Raw genomic sequence first — 15,091 nt, forward strand, 5'->3', positions numbered from 1 at the left:
TCTATTTTTCTTTCTGCATTAGGAGGAAAGTGTTGCCCCCCAAAACATCAGCTGTGCACTCCCATTTCTCTCATTACTGCTGCATGTCACACACTCCTGTTCTCCACCTCCGAATGAGGGTTACAGCTCCCAGTCATCTCCAGCGTGCTCCCAAGTCTCCTCAAGCCAGGGGCTCCCTACAGTTGAGCTGTGGAAGCAGCTTGCAGAAGGATATCCCCTGCAGGAGTAGCCAGGAGGCTCTGCTGCCTGTATTCTTTCTCAGCCTTCAGTCACATCCTCAGCAGGAACGCGTCCACAGCTGGCTGACATCTGGCTAGCAAGTCTACCAAAGCCAGAGGAATCCTCTGCCTCCTTCACCGTGAAACCTGGGCAGGAAATGGATGTTTTCAGGGTGAGCCATTGAAATCCTACTTTCCATTTCTCCTCATGTACATTATACTACAGTATTTAAAATTAAATGGATCTCTGACAACGTGGAAAACTATTTGAAAAAAATAAATGAGAGGGGGACTTAAAAACCTCTCTTCCTTAGTGCAGGTGCTGGTACAGATGACTGTCATAAGATATTGTCACCATTTTAAAAGCCTGTATGTCACTCTCACCAGCTATTTCCTTTCAGTGCAAGGAAACCCCCAGTGCGGACTTTCTATAAGAACCTCATTTAAGAACTGGATCCCAAAGGGCATCAGGGCCTTCCTCTAACATATTTAACTCTTTGTTACTTATTTATTCCACAGAGTACAACAGATCTATAAAAGCCTTGAACAACTGTTTTTGGTTGCTGTAGTCTTTTGCTACAAAACCTGGCTATTTACATCATAAGCATTTCACCACAGCAGATCTAAGATGCTCTGTTCTGTTAACAGGTGTGGTGTTTCTCCAAGCTCACGCTATCTTTCTTCCAAGGTGTTGCTCGAATGGGCATCTCTCCAGGAAGGTTCACCAGCTCCTCAGCTGAGGAAGGCTGCTGAAAGCAGTTAACTGAGGTGTAGGTACACGGGAGACAAATCTTGCTCTGCCTGCACACAGCAACGGGGAGCGCTGCAAGGAACAACTAACAAGTCACAAGGACCTCTGCAGGGCTGCATCAGTACCCAACAACACAGCAGGAGCAGGATCCTGTTGGGTGCCAGCAGGGGCAGCTGAACAGCTCCAGCGCTTGCTGTGCCAACAGCATGGTGTGAGAGGCATCCGAACAGGAACGCGTCCATCCTGGCCTCCTGTGAGGCCGATCTCCCCTGCTGCATGCAGGAGGCTGGGGCTCTGGCCTCCTCTCTGCCAGTGCCCGACTTTGGGTGAGTCCTTTCCCCAGCCTCGTGTTCTGTGGAGCTTCTGTGTGTTTTGGTTGCAAGTCTTCTCTCCCTGTGGAGCAGTTCTACTAGCCATTTTGGATTTGGACTTTCGATGATATCCCAAGCATTTGTGCAGTGCTCACAGAAACAAGGACCAGCTGGAGGACTGACTTAATACTATTCAAAGACACCTTACTTTTAATATAATTTCTCATGCTTTGGCAGAACTTTTTTCTTTTCCAAAAAACATCATTCTTCAGGTTCCATCTAGGTGTAACTAATTGAACTATTTATTTTTTATTCATTTTGTTTTTTAAATGTTAAAAGGAATCATTAATACATGAACTCCAATACAGCAATGGATCAAAGAGGATTCCTAATTATACTAGGGTCTTAAAAATCGTTCCTTGTACATTGGGATTGACCAAGACTGACTTAGAGTTCTAGGAAGGCAAACACGATACAGCTGATCCAACAGACAGCCTAATCAAGTTATCTCAGCCCCAGTCTCTATCTATGGAGCAGGAGACTACAGTGAAGAAAAACAACAGAGAAATGTTAGCTGTTACCAGAAGGCAGTAGCTTTAGAGCTGGGTTCAACCACCCACACTGAAAGAAAAAAAAATAATTATAGACTCCTAGGCTTCTACACATACTATAATTGTCATTTTGAGTAACAAGTGAGTAACATATGCAGAGCATTCCCATTAATTGATACTATTTAATGAGCAACATCTACCAGACAACTCAGTGACATGCTGAGGAAAACTAATAGGAACACAAACTATTAAGAACTTTTCTCTCAGAAGAGACACCACCTACTTTTCCACAAACCAGAAAGATAAAAAGGTTATTTAATAAACATTACAACCGTCGGTATTATTCAGGAGAGTAAGACCAAAAAATTGTGTTCACAAAGACTCTGAAATAGCTGCAAACCTTAAGTGACAATGTGATGTAATTCTGAAAACAAATAAAGAATGCAAAATAGAAGCTATCAACAGGAATGCAAAGTTATTTGGAGACAAAGGGAAGGTTAAGCCCTACCTTTACCCACCACTGGTGATTTTCAAATAAAAATTTAGTTTTGCTACTTTGTAGATAAATTATTTCACTTACTGACGCAATCTGTATGATGCAAGAAAACAGGTCAGGTAGTCAAAATAATCTTTCTTGATATCATCTAGGAAGTTCAGTTTTGGAACATGATTGAAAACCGCTGTTTTCACTCTCATGGGTTGTTTCTTGACACTGTATAAGCTGATGAGTTTCACTATTGTATTAATAGAATAATAATTCTGTTTCCACACTGAAATCTGTAACTAAATTATCAGCTATAAAATTGTTTGTAAATTCCTGACAAAATGTTTTATACCATGTTTTTACATAGAAAATATTTTTTCAAAAAGTAGTTTTACTTTAGTAATTTTAGTCATCAAATTACTAAACACACAAAAAATGTAATTTAAAGATTTGAGAATTAGTTTGCAAACAAATGATTAATTTAGCATTAACATAGTAATCAAATCATAACATGAATAAATGAGGAACTTGCACAGCTGACACTAAGGCAACTGACCATTGCATTTTAAAAACTGTTTCTATAGAGGTTTAAAACATTACAAAGACTCCAGCTATTCTTTTACAAGCAAGAAGAAATTTATAGTTTTAAAAAAAAGCACTCAGGGGAAGGTTATGAAAGAAAATTTGTTCCACATCCCACTGTACATCAGTATGTTCTACCATTACATAGCTATAGCAGATTCTGATTTAAGATAAAGTTTTAGAGCTGACAACTACACCAGCAGTTATTAAATAGTTGGCTTTAAGGGTTTCTGTATTGCTGAAGTTCCTCCTTGGAAATATCCTTTTTATTTTTTTGATAACCAATGATGGTATTTTCTTCAAGAAAAATACACAACTCACCCTCTCCCATGTCAGCATCATCTGCTGAAGTTAAAGACATCAGCGCGGAGGCAGCCAGCAAACAACATGCTGCAAAGCACACCCAGCATCAAACTTCCCTCTGTGGTTCACAGCTAGGGTATCTTTGAAGACCACTCTATATCTTTGCCCTTCCAACTGCTTTCTTTGGTGGGAGTACAAGTTTTTTTTGTTACTGTTTTCAGTAGAAAGTGAAAGAATCCCTCAAGACATTAAGTGCAAGGTCATGGTTTCCCATTCTAAAACTTCTCCACAGAAACAAGTGTTTCAAAAAAAAAATTTACCAAATGGCATCCTGCGCCCAACAATAGGATTCCTAACATGCCAAGTCAGTGGAGACCAAGCCTACTTGGAAAGCCTTTTCTACCTATTTTAGAATTGATCCCCCAGGACAGGACCCAGTCCTACTTGTTTTTCTCTTGTGCTATAGCAGCAGCATAGCATGTCCTTCATTAGGCACGAGAAGAGCCCCTCTCACTTCATCCACTGTGTCCACCCTTTGGTGGTTTATGTCCTTCCATCCTACTACAGAGGCTTTTAATGAGAGCTATAAATGACTCAGAGGCACCCACCTTTGCTGAGTAACAAAAAGAAATATGTGCTCCACAGAGAGAACAGAAAGTCCTTTTCAATAGTGGCAGCCTGCTAACAAATGAAGGATATATTAAAAACTGTAGAAAATTTAAATTTGTAGATTTACTGAAAAACTATGCTTACAAGATGCCTGATGATTAAGGTACACAAAGAAGAAAGATTCCCCCCCCCCCAAATATTTTGGACACAGCCCTCTTCTGACACAGCAGGTTTAGACCTTTGGCAAGACCTGGCCGCCCCGTTTCCCTGCCCAATGGGACTGTTGTAGGCTTATGGCCTTCTGTCCCTCCGCTCACATGGGAGATCACTGGGTGCAAAATTTCCCAAGAGTGGCAATTACAAAGTCCACTGTCTTGTCCCATCAGAGACACTCGTGCATTTACAGCAGAAGTGATTAGTTACCTTTCCTTTATTAAGCAAAACTTGACAGTTTGTTTCAGGGGCTCTATACATTTGCATCATTTCAGTTTTAACCATTTGATATTTGTGTTATCCTTCACAAATCCACAGCATAAGTTTGGCTATAGAGTCCTACAACTTCTCTTAGGTGCACATTAAGGCATGTATTACAGGCAAAACTTTTCAATATTCCTGCTCGTTCAACTACTGCAAATCCCTCTATATTCATATCCCAAGATTTCAGTAGGAAAACAGCTACAATCTCAAACCATGAACACACAGAAACATGCCACTGCATTAGACGAATGCTGAGCTCCAGTGAATAAGTTACATTTATGATCTGTCACCCTTTGTTTATTCACTGCTCATATCAGTGACTCATTCCTCCCACAGGAAGAACAGTAGAAGGGCACTCGGGGGAGGTTTTTACCAACTATTCCTCAAAAAGTTCTCTCCCAAGCCCTCGTTCCCCCCAGCTCCATCCAGTCTTGCCCCACAGCAGCAGATACATCAGTAGCAGCAGGTATGAAAGGACTGCCAGGACTCGCATGTACTCCCTCCATCTCTTTTCTGTCTGGTGGTGAAATGCTCTGAGCTTTTCACCTCTGTAAGAGGAGCTATATGACAATGTCTTTTCATCAGATCTGATTTCAAAAATCTAACAATGATGGCAGCAGTTACTACAGTATAATCATTTCCACAAAGTTATATGTTGCTTTACTAAGACCTCCTAGAAGAGAGACAACACATGCATGTGCTTTCTTAGCTGCTGGTCCACTTCCAGCATGGATCAGACACACAGCATACTCTTGGTGGTATTTTAAGGATAGTGCTACGAAGGGGGCATGCTTCTAGGAGAATGGCAGTGTGCTATGCAAGGTCTTATGTCACATTTACGTATATTTGCTGCAAATAGAGCACATATAAAAAAAGTCCCATATCAAACAGTGCAGGGAGGAGCTGTTAGCTTTGCACCTCTACTCCTTTAGTTTACTTTCCAGCAGGTTGGGAGAAGCTGGAACAGAAATTAATTCTTCTACTTGCAGGTGTTACATACACATTTGTAACATAAACTTGCACTATTTTACATGGGAGAAGGAAGAATTAGAATGACTGTCAGTTGCCTATACAAATCTTTTGTGATCAGGAATTAGCCACTGTTTAAGAACAGATCAGAAACTTTTTGCAACCAAGATTTCCTGTTGCAGTACGTGGGTTGCTAAAGGGACGATAGAAGAGGCGGTCCCAGAAACTATGGCTCCACAGCTCAACATAGTATGTAGCATTTGGAAATTAAATAAATTAAAATAATTAAAGTAAATCACCCTAGGATGACTTCAGTTGGCTTTCACACTGCCTAAGTAAAGCCCCAGTTTGATGACGTAAAGGTGGGTGATCAGTCAAATATGCCCTCTAATCCTCCATCATTTGTTCTTCAAAGCCTACAGTATAGAATAAAAAAGCTCATTTGCGTGGAGGGGAGAGAAAGAAAATGAAAAATTTCACAGTTGGCGAACATGCAATAAATATGTCAAATATGTCTTTTTCCTGTTTTCTTTAATTTTTGTTCTCTATCTTATTGACTTAACCCAAAGCTGATTTTTATAAGCATAGTAATGGCTGTGTACTGATGCACAATTCTGATAGCAAACATTTGATTATCCGAGACCACACGCTGAATATGTATATGAATATATGTATGCTCTATTAGTGCAGAACAAGCCATTAAAGATGGCTGAACACACCTTGGTGTTTAAGTGCCATTGCCTTACGCTCAGAGAGTGACAGGACAAAACACCACCAGGGTAACAAGAACAGCAGTCTAGATTTTCTTCCTTTACCTAATAATAGTCACAAGAAACCCTAGATTCACTGACAGTTCTTCAACAAATGATGGTGGCCTGTTAGCACAGAAAGGGGACAGTTCACAGTGACAGTGTGAATCCTAACTCTCTAGCCCCATAACAAGATAGGAGGAAAAGAGACACAAAAAAAGATCTAAGCCAGCTTACACAAACAACTTACATTTTAAAACACCCTGTAAACAATCAGACCTTACACTTGGTTGAATAAATACATAAAACAAAGTGACTTGTGATTTAAGACCTGGAAACTTGACATATTGTATATAAGAGGAAATGAAGCCAGAGGTTTACAGAAATCCCACACTGTCAATTTTCAAAGTAGAGTTTATTCTAGTTTTTAGAAACCCTGCTTCGTTTACTTTCTCCCCAGCTGACTTAGTACCTTAACTACAGTCGAAAGCTGCAAGTTCAGCTGACTGTGCTCTTTAAAATGACTACTTTTGACTTGAAATCAGTAATGCAACGATTCAAGAGTTCCCAACTTTGTCCTTCTTTGAAGAGGAGGAAAAGACAGTAGATGCAACAGGACTTGTGATGGTGGTTCATGTGTTCAGTTTATGAATACAAAACCTATAGACTTTAGAACTAAAAACTTTTAAGCCTCACTGATTGTTCAGTAATTAGTTTACCAGGCCTTCCTATATGCAAGTTGTACAATATAAAACCAGAAATACAAAAATCAGAGTGAAATTCAAAATCTTCATCTACAGTGAACAGGGGTAAACATATTACAGCTGCAAAAACAAAAAAATAGGCTAATTTCCCTCCCTCACTTTTCCTCTGGCACACTAAACTAGTTTTACTACAGCCATCTCATGGATTGTGACTCACCTATTCTACTTCCACTGGCCAAACACATTCTTTGTAATAAACTGAGCAAGCCACGAGAGACAGAGGGAGGGAGACACACAGACAGACTGCTTGGATCTTCTTTTCATCCACAGTATGAATTTCCTGTAACTTATACCAGATAACCTTGTAAAGAGTGTACTTGTTTCAGGCAACCAAAAAAGGAAGAAAAACATAGGCACAGTAGCTTTGCAACTAGCCTGTCTATAAACATGCTCATCATGTAGATTTTAAGCAGTACGTCTAAGTTACAAAAAAAACAGGTTCCATTTGTAGCTAGATGAAATAATAGTTGATATTAAAATAATTGAGACTCCTGGAAAGCATAATATGGTCAATAAGGACTGTAGAAAGGGGTGGAAAGAGAACAGCGTGTATTCTTTCCAGTGATTGCACTGTTTGTGTCAGAAAAGACAGTGCTAGAAAGTTGCCAACTGGTCCTCACCCACTCATCCAGACAGATTCCTACAGGAGGAAGTATGTCTAATTATAGTTTTAACAAAAAACTTCTGTAGGATCCCACTCACACTTGTATTGAAGTGCAGCTGCGTTTAAAGTAGAGGACGCTCTGCCGGCAGACAACTTGAATATCTACAGATACTGGCAGAAACGAGTTTTTGGAAGACCCATCTCATAAGAAGCATCATCAAGTCCTATATCCATTCTTTAATATGCATAAGAAAACTGAGGCAAATGCTCTTTTGTAGTATTAGGCCTGCATGAAACTATAGCATATCCCGGACTGTCATTACCATGTAAGAGAGTTACCTAACAAGTCAAGATGAAAATGTCTTCCCGGCATAGACTGATTTAGAGAGCAAAATGGCCCTTGACTTACAAACTCATCTTAAACATCCACAGTGAGATTTATGGAGCTCAATTTAACACAATGAGGGAATGTGCTCCTGAGTTTCCAATACTGATGTTTTCTGTAGATTAAGGAAGTCTTCTGTTTGCATCAAGCTTTTACAGATGCCTAACTGAGGTGGCAGCTCTCTTTTACAAGGCTTTGAACTTTTATACATGGGGAGAAAACTATCCTGAAATCATCACCAACTAGAGAAAAAAGCATTATTGTTATTTTACAGCTATGGAACTGAAAGAGATGAAAGGTTAGTGTTGAGTTCTTTGGAGTCAGCTGGATCCTCATTTTACAGGGACTGCACTGGAAAAGACATTTCACAGGAGAACACATGAGAAGCTAGTACACTACTGCATCCACTCAAATACTGCAGTCAGTATTTGCAGACTTCTGCTTTCTGTGGAAAACACCATTTCTATTGGCATATCAGAACAATTAAGATAAGACAAAGATCATTCCACCTAAGGTATTGTTTTTTAAGAGCGCTCTGATAGAGCAAAAATCGCAGCACCATGAAAACACGCTTACTCTGTAGTAAGAGAAAAGCACTGCAGTTGTACAAGCTGCAGCCTTAACTGAAAAATAAGTTCATCTCCCAAGCTGTCTTAAAAACATCTGAAAGAACATTTGAAAGAAACAAAATGCTGCAAAGAACAGCAGACAGTGGTAAATTACAGTTCATTTCTTTTTCAATATTATTCTTTAAATTTAGTCTATGTACTTAATATTATGTGAAATTAGTACAAACTGTTTTATTACTGACTCTGGTTACATACACACCAATGATTCAACCTTACAACTGTAAGAAGTGTATTAATGTTATGCCTCCAGAGCTCTGGGTTCTGGCACGCCAGTCCTCAGTGCTCAGAATCAGGTCTCTGGCATTGCATGCTGTTACGTAAGCATTAAAAAACAGTCAGGACTAAAACATCTCACGCATTGCTTGATGAGAAGCTACGCTTTTGGCTTGGAATCCAAACCCCACATTTTTGTAAATAAACATTTAAACAGCCATCTTTATACAAACAAGCCAAGAACTTGCAGAGCTTAGGAAACCTTTCACAGCAGATATTTTTCAGTTTGCTTCTGACAATGATTATTCCCACAACAAGTTATTTAAAATGGGAGCTATGAATGTAAACATTATTTGCTTCCACATTTTTTAAACATATATAATTTCTCACAGTGAACAGAAGCTCCTTGTTCCACCACATTACGTTGTACAGTATTGAAATTCTCTGAGGATGATGAGAAAACTGGAATGTTGCTGCCCTTAAAGTTCCTAGAGTACAGCGTGATCTCCAATACACTGTAGAATAATTTAGGCTGGAAAGGATCCATGGAGGTCATCTGGTCCAACACACCACTCAACGTAGGGCCAACTCTGAAGCTAGATCAGGTTGCTCAGTGTCATTTGAGTTCCAAATACGTTCAAGGATGGAGATGTCACAGTCTGTGCAAATTATTTGATCACTCTCATTGAAAAAAGTCTACTATGTACTCAATTTCCCTTGCTGCAAACTGTAATCTGCAAAACAACAGTGATCTCCAAAACAAAATATATAAATATGACTAGTACATATTACAAATACAGGAAATAAAGAATCATTGTCTGTAATTTTACTCAAATAGTCTTTAGAATAAGTTATCTAATTAGCCCAGATGGACAACAGAATGCCAAAGACGGACTTCTTGATGCAATATTAGTCATGTAATTCAATTCACATTTGGTGTCAGCAAAGGAAAATCTGTTTGCCATGCAGATACGCTTAATACCCAAAAGGCTACAAGTTGCAACTTAAATAAAACGTTCTTGAAAACAGAAAAACAAGAATTATATGGCAAGTCTATTTAGCAGGCATAAGAATAAAAATTCTAACACTGAGATTTCTTAAAAGACTCATTTTAGTTAATCTCAAGAAGATTTCTAAAATATACAAAAAACAGTCTGCTAAAACAGTAAATACTGTACTCTGAAGGAAGTAGCCTGTTGCTTATGCATACATTTTCACATTCTCTAAATATAACACTATGTAACTGACCTTGCTTGATGTTAAGCAAATGTGTGTCCATAACCTATGCCAAAAGGTTTAGAATTTATCTTGCCTACCCTCAGCATCTGAAAAGTCAGCCTAGATTTGTTTTCTAAACTCTTTCTATAGTCAACTGAGATGGTGTACAGTGTTCTCACATACATAAAGATGAAAAATTCTGCAAAAGTTTCACCCCTTCACTGATTATCTAACTTAGACTAGGTACCCACCATTTAGACTGCCTAACTTAATCTCATATTTTGAATATTTAGACTGATGCATCTTTGAGAGGGAGAAATAGACAAAAAATCAGGAGAAAATGTACATAAGCACTGAATGTTTATAAAGTGATCAGCAGCTTAACCAATTATTTTTTTTAAAAAATCTGTAACAATTTTTTTTTGTTTAAACAAAGCACTAAAGTAGTCATGGTTTCAATAGTAAGTGAAAAACATGTACATTATGTTCAAGTGTTTAACGGAGTTCCAGACCAACACACATACAAAAAGCATAATTTAATTTATCATTTTGTAGTGAGTGAGCATTAACAATGAAATTTGTCACACAAGTCTTTATGAATATCTAAAAGCCTAATACAAATATCCAAATGATTAATAAAGATTAAAGTGTTACCAGTAAGACGTTCAGTAACTTGGCATTAAATGCTAACAACCCTAGAAGCCCTTTCTAGAAGAATATTAATTTACAGTCATTCTTCCTAACAATTTTTTGTACAGTAAAAAAAGTAGATTTGTGTTTTTCTGCTTCCCTTTCCCACCCCACCACCCACAGTTTTGCTCTCATACTGAATCACTAACCAATCCAACCTGATGGTAAAAATCCAGCAGTTCAAGATCTCAGTTTCAACATCCAGCTCAAATGTTCTTTGGAAATAAAATCCAGATTTTTGTTTAATGTGCAAAGTGCAAGTTTTCTCCAGTGCTATCAGAAATGCGTGCTGCTAAGAATGTCACCACAGAATAAAATGTTAACAATTAGAAGACTTTTCTATTTCCGATAGCTCTATTAAGGACACGTTAGATGGTGTTTAAATGAATGACAGATCAAGTGGACTATATACAGGTGCTTGTTAGATCAGGTACTTTCTGATATCACGAGGTCAAATCAATGTTTTTACTCAAGTTCTTCAGTTTCCTCTGTAAAAAGGTCAGCCAAATCTGCCACTGTCAGAACTGAAGCTTCTGACTGTTTCATGGAAGAGCTTGTGTGGCTGTAGGAAAAAATTGCATGCAGACATCAGAGAAGGAATCAACTTAAATAACAACCTGTATGTACTGAAGACAGACCACCACATGGTTCAGAGTCCAATAAATGTTGGGCTATGAGCTCAGCAAAAAAAAAAAACCACTTTCTATTAGGAGAAGTGCATACATTGATCAGCTACTTCTGACGCACAATTTCAGTAAGATACTAAGTCCACCTACTGTCCTTAGCATGGTGATCACCAAACACTTGAGAGGCAGCAGAACATGGGATTGTAGGATCATATAATTGCTTAGGTTGGAAGGGACCTTACAGATCACCTAGTTCCAACCTCAATAATTATGGGGATAACCCACTTTGTCCTGTTAATGTTTAGGGGATTGGCTTCAGATTCCAAGCATAAGGTTTGATGCTACTTTCAAAACATTAGCCCTCATTAGATCACTGTATATTTATCTGAACTTTATAAGCAGAAGTAGTGCTACTTAATAGATATGGAAACTGATTAAACTATTCTTTCAAAACTAAAGGTGAAAAATTTACATGCAAGTCTTTGGCTGTAGTTATTTAAGTCTCGTTTTATAACAACCAGAAAAGCTAGATTAGTCACTCATTTTCCTAAACTAGTGTTTTTCCTAGATTTGTTATGTGTATACAGTACAGTTAAATAGGTACAAAACTCTTGTATTTTCTGTACAAAGAATGTGAATACCACTTAAGTTCTAGTCCTAGTCTTTTATTGATTAGAGTTTTTGGAAAAGAAACAGTGAAAAATGCTTTCTGCGTCAACAGACGAGACCACCTTACGAGCTGGCATCTGGACAACTCTTGCACTGACTGCAAAACCAACCCGTGTGACACAGAATTGTCAAGTCTTGGTTTGTAGAATTTAAAAATGATGAAAGAAAGAATAAGATCATATCTTAGAGCTCGCTTAGAGCATGCTGTAATTTCAGTGGCAAATTTAGTACTACTCCATTAATATCAGTGTTTATGGCAACGGAAATAGGTAAAATGAAATGGCAAATCATAATACACAGTGCATTAATTGGGCTTTTCTGAAATAAAATATACAAAATGTAAAAATATTCTCCAGAGAATTAAAATACCTTAATCTTCCAGTTACTGTAATCAAGATAAAAAGATAATTTTTTCACGTTATAAAGCTTTCTTTCAACCAAAAGAATTTGAAGGAGAGCAGAAGAGTGTTTTTTTTTTTTTATATGTGTACCTAATCGTAACAAAAGTATGGCTGAGAAACTCCTTCTCAGTGTCATTGCAATAAGTGTTTAAAAAATTCAGCACATACCTTCTATCTACAGTTTTCAGCATAGTCTGCATTCTTTCTTCTATTGTTGCTTTTATCAGGAATCTATGAACAATTGTAGATCTGAACGTGTTCAAAAAAAAGAAAAAAGTTAACAGAAGATATGCTGTTACTCTCAAAAATTCAAGATCACTTGTCTTATACTAATTATTTTAAGACTGCTGAAAAAATGCCCCTATTTTAAGACAGGTGATTAGTAACTTTCACTGACATTTAAGGATGCTTAGTGCCTCCAAGACCACGCAATTCTACTTGGCTGGATCACATACTAAATTAGCATAAGCTGCATTAACTAAAATCCTAAAGCAGACACTGGGCAAAGTTTTACTTTTTGTGTCCCTATTACAAACAAACAGTCCTTGAGAGTTTCCCATGTGGCTTAAAGTAATGATTTTGGCTCACTCTTTATATACAATGTTTATACTACATCATCACAAGTCAGTCCAAGAAGCAGAGTTTGGTGCAAGGGATAATAAACTCGTTCCCAGAGTTTTAGTAACATTGTCTTGAAGATGGCAAAATTGTATAAAAATGTTAAAGTCAGTAAATGCAAAACTTTAAACACCAGTAAAACTTAAAGTCAGTAACCACAGAACAAAGTGAAGACCCCATTTGTAAAATTATGTTTAAAAAAAGCTATAATGAGATAAAAGAAATGTTGGGTATAAGAAAATGAAACAGAAAAAAGTCAGTTTCAGAGATGATGTAAAAATCATTCAGAAACTCCTCAATGTAAACATTTTTTCAATATATGAACCCTTGAAAGAGATTGGATGTTTTTCAGAATTTAAATTGAAAATTTGTTTGGTAACATTACACAGTGGAATATTTGGGGGGAATACTTTGTGATTCATAGACAAAGGTATACCTGCCAAAAAAGAGAAGTAAATAAGAACTTAACTGAGCTAGTAATAGTTATAACCATGAAACTAAGCAGAACACTTCTTTATGCTCACTGGACTTGAATACAGCTCTTTTTCAAAAAAAGTTTGCTGAAGTCTGATTTTTATGAAGTATAATACATTCTTGCTGGTTTCTATTGCAAGGTTTTTACCAGACCTCTTAGGCCAGCATCAAGTAAAATTATAATGCAGGCTTTTGCAATTGATCTTTCCTACATCCTTACCATTAATTCAAAATCTTCACTAACACACACAAATATCCACCTGTCCATATGCATTCTTTCACATATACACTCATTCATGCCCTCTCCTTTTGCTTCCATTTCCAAAACACAAACCCCATTATTATTATTCCAGAATATTACTCCAGAATTGATTTTAACTATGTTTCTAACTTCACGCGCAGGGTTCTTTCATTATTATTTTTCAAGTAACATGAAACCTAAGGAGAAATATTTGCATATAGTTCATTCAGGACAAACTTTCCAAAAGTTAAGTGTTCAGTACTACTCAAATAAAGTCTAAAACACTGAAACAAAAGATATGGAAACTCAGTCTCTCAAAATGATATACTCAGAGGTGAAAGAAGAACTGTGAAAAGCTAATCAGCTTTACGGAGTGTGCTGTAACTGGTCTAGCGTCCTGCTGTTAACATGAGAAATAACCGCACAACTATTTTGGAGAATGTTTCTCTATAAAACATTATGGAAAGTAATAATGCAAAGAGAAGGAACTAAATTTATTTGTACAAAATAATCTTCCTCTGATAAACCTATATGACCTCCTGTTTTACTTAAGACAAAATATCCACTTAAATCATAGCATTTTTCTTAAACATTAATGAATTACTCAATTACTTACCATGAGATGACTAGTACTGTAAAGTACTAAAAAGAGAAAGTCATTCATTTGAATAATTCAAATTAGTATTTCTATAAAGAATAATTTCCTTTTAAAATACATTTTCTCTTTAAGAAGCACTGCAGCTGCAGAAAAGCGTTCTATAGTAGTGATAAAATATTCTCTGCTTTCAAACTACAAGGTAATATTTTACCCCAACAGAGCAGGGCAGCTCAATGGTATAATCACAATACAATTTCTTAAAATCTCTGCTTAGAAATTCAATAGAATCATGATGAATACACTGCAGGGGAAAAACTGTTTTGATTTATGGTTTGTTATGATTTATTCTCTTTTGATTCTCCTTCACTCTCCAAGCTTTTGCTTCTTGTGCTGTTTGCAAAACTACTTCCACAAAAACGTGAACACTGAATAGTTAAGTCACTGCTTCCATGTCCCCAAACTTTTTGCAACTTTCAGATGGTTTTCATAGATTTTCTTCAATACATTAAAGAAAATCTTTCAATGTTATTTTACATTTTTATAAGATTATTTTAAATATATATCTTTATATATATGTATTTACTTTCTGAGCCCTTCTAACCATAGAAAATGAGAAATACTTGAAAAAATAGCAATCAACATAAGTTAGAGCATAGTCCACATAGACTAGTACTCCGTCTTCAGCAGCAGCTAAAGCCCATTAAATACTATTTAAAAATACAGACAAGGTGTACAGACTATTTTTCTCTGGTACTCTTCTACCCTCTAACCATTTGCAGATCAAGTACTTGAACCAGATGTGGTATTCAGGAATTTTTCTTCTGAATTTATTCAGTTTCTCTGTAAACTAAGTTAAGTACGGGCAGGACTCCAATCTAAGAGTGATCAGGGCATTCTCTTAAGTGGTATAATCGCTCAATTCCCAAGGCAATAGAAGAAGCCAGAAAGTTGGCCTCA

The 15,091-nt window shown here is 37.1% G+C and overlaps 1 protein-coding gene across 1 annotated transcript in view; it reads right to left on the minus strand.

Moving 5' to 3' along the window:
* Positions 1 to 2,965: 2,965 nt before the first annotated feature.
* Positions 2,966 to 15,091, minus strand: part of SHPRH (SNF2 histone linker PHD RING helicase) — a 50,511-nt gene continuing 38,385 nt past the window's right edge. Inside the window, exons 29-30 of the mRNA XM_013178312.3 lie at positions 12,372 to 12,452; positions 2,966 to 11,069 (exon numbers count right to left, since the gene is read on the minus strand). Coding sequence (XP_013033766.3) covers positions 10,973 to 11,069; positions 12,372 to 12,452 — 178 coding nt within the window. The 3' untranslated portion in view covers positions 2,966 to 10,972. The remainder of the gene's footprint in view (positions 11,070 to 12,371; positions 12,453 to 15,091) is intronic.

Source organism: Anser cygnoides, chromosome 3, assembly GCF_040182565.1.
Source record: "Anser cygnoides isolate HZ-2024a breed goose chromosome 3, Taihu_goose_T2T_genome, whole genome shotgun sequence".
NCBI classification, from domain to species: Eukaryota; Metazoa; Chordata; class Aves; order Anseriformes; family Anatidae; genus Anser; species Anser cygnoides.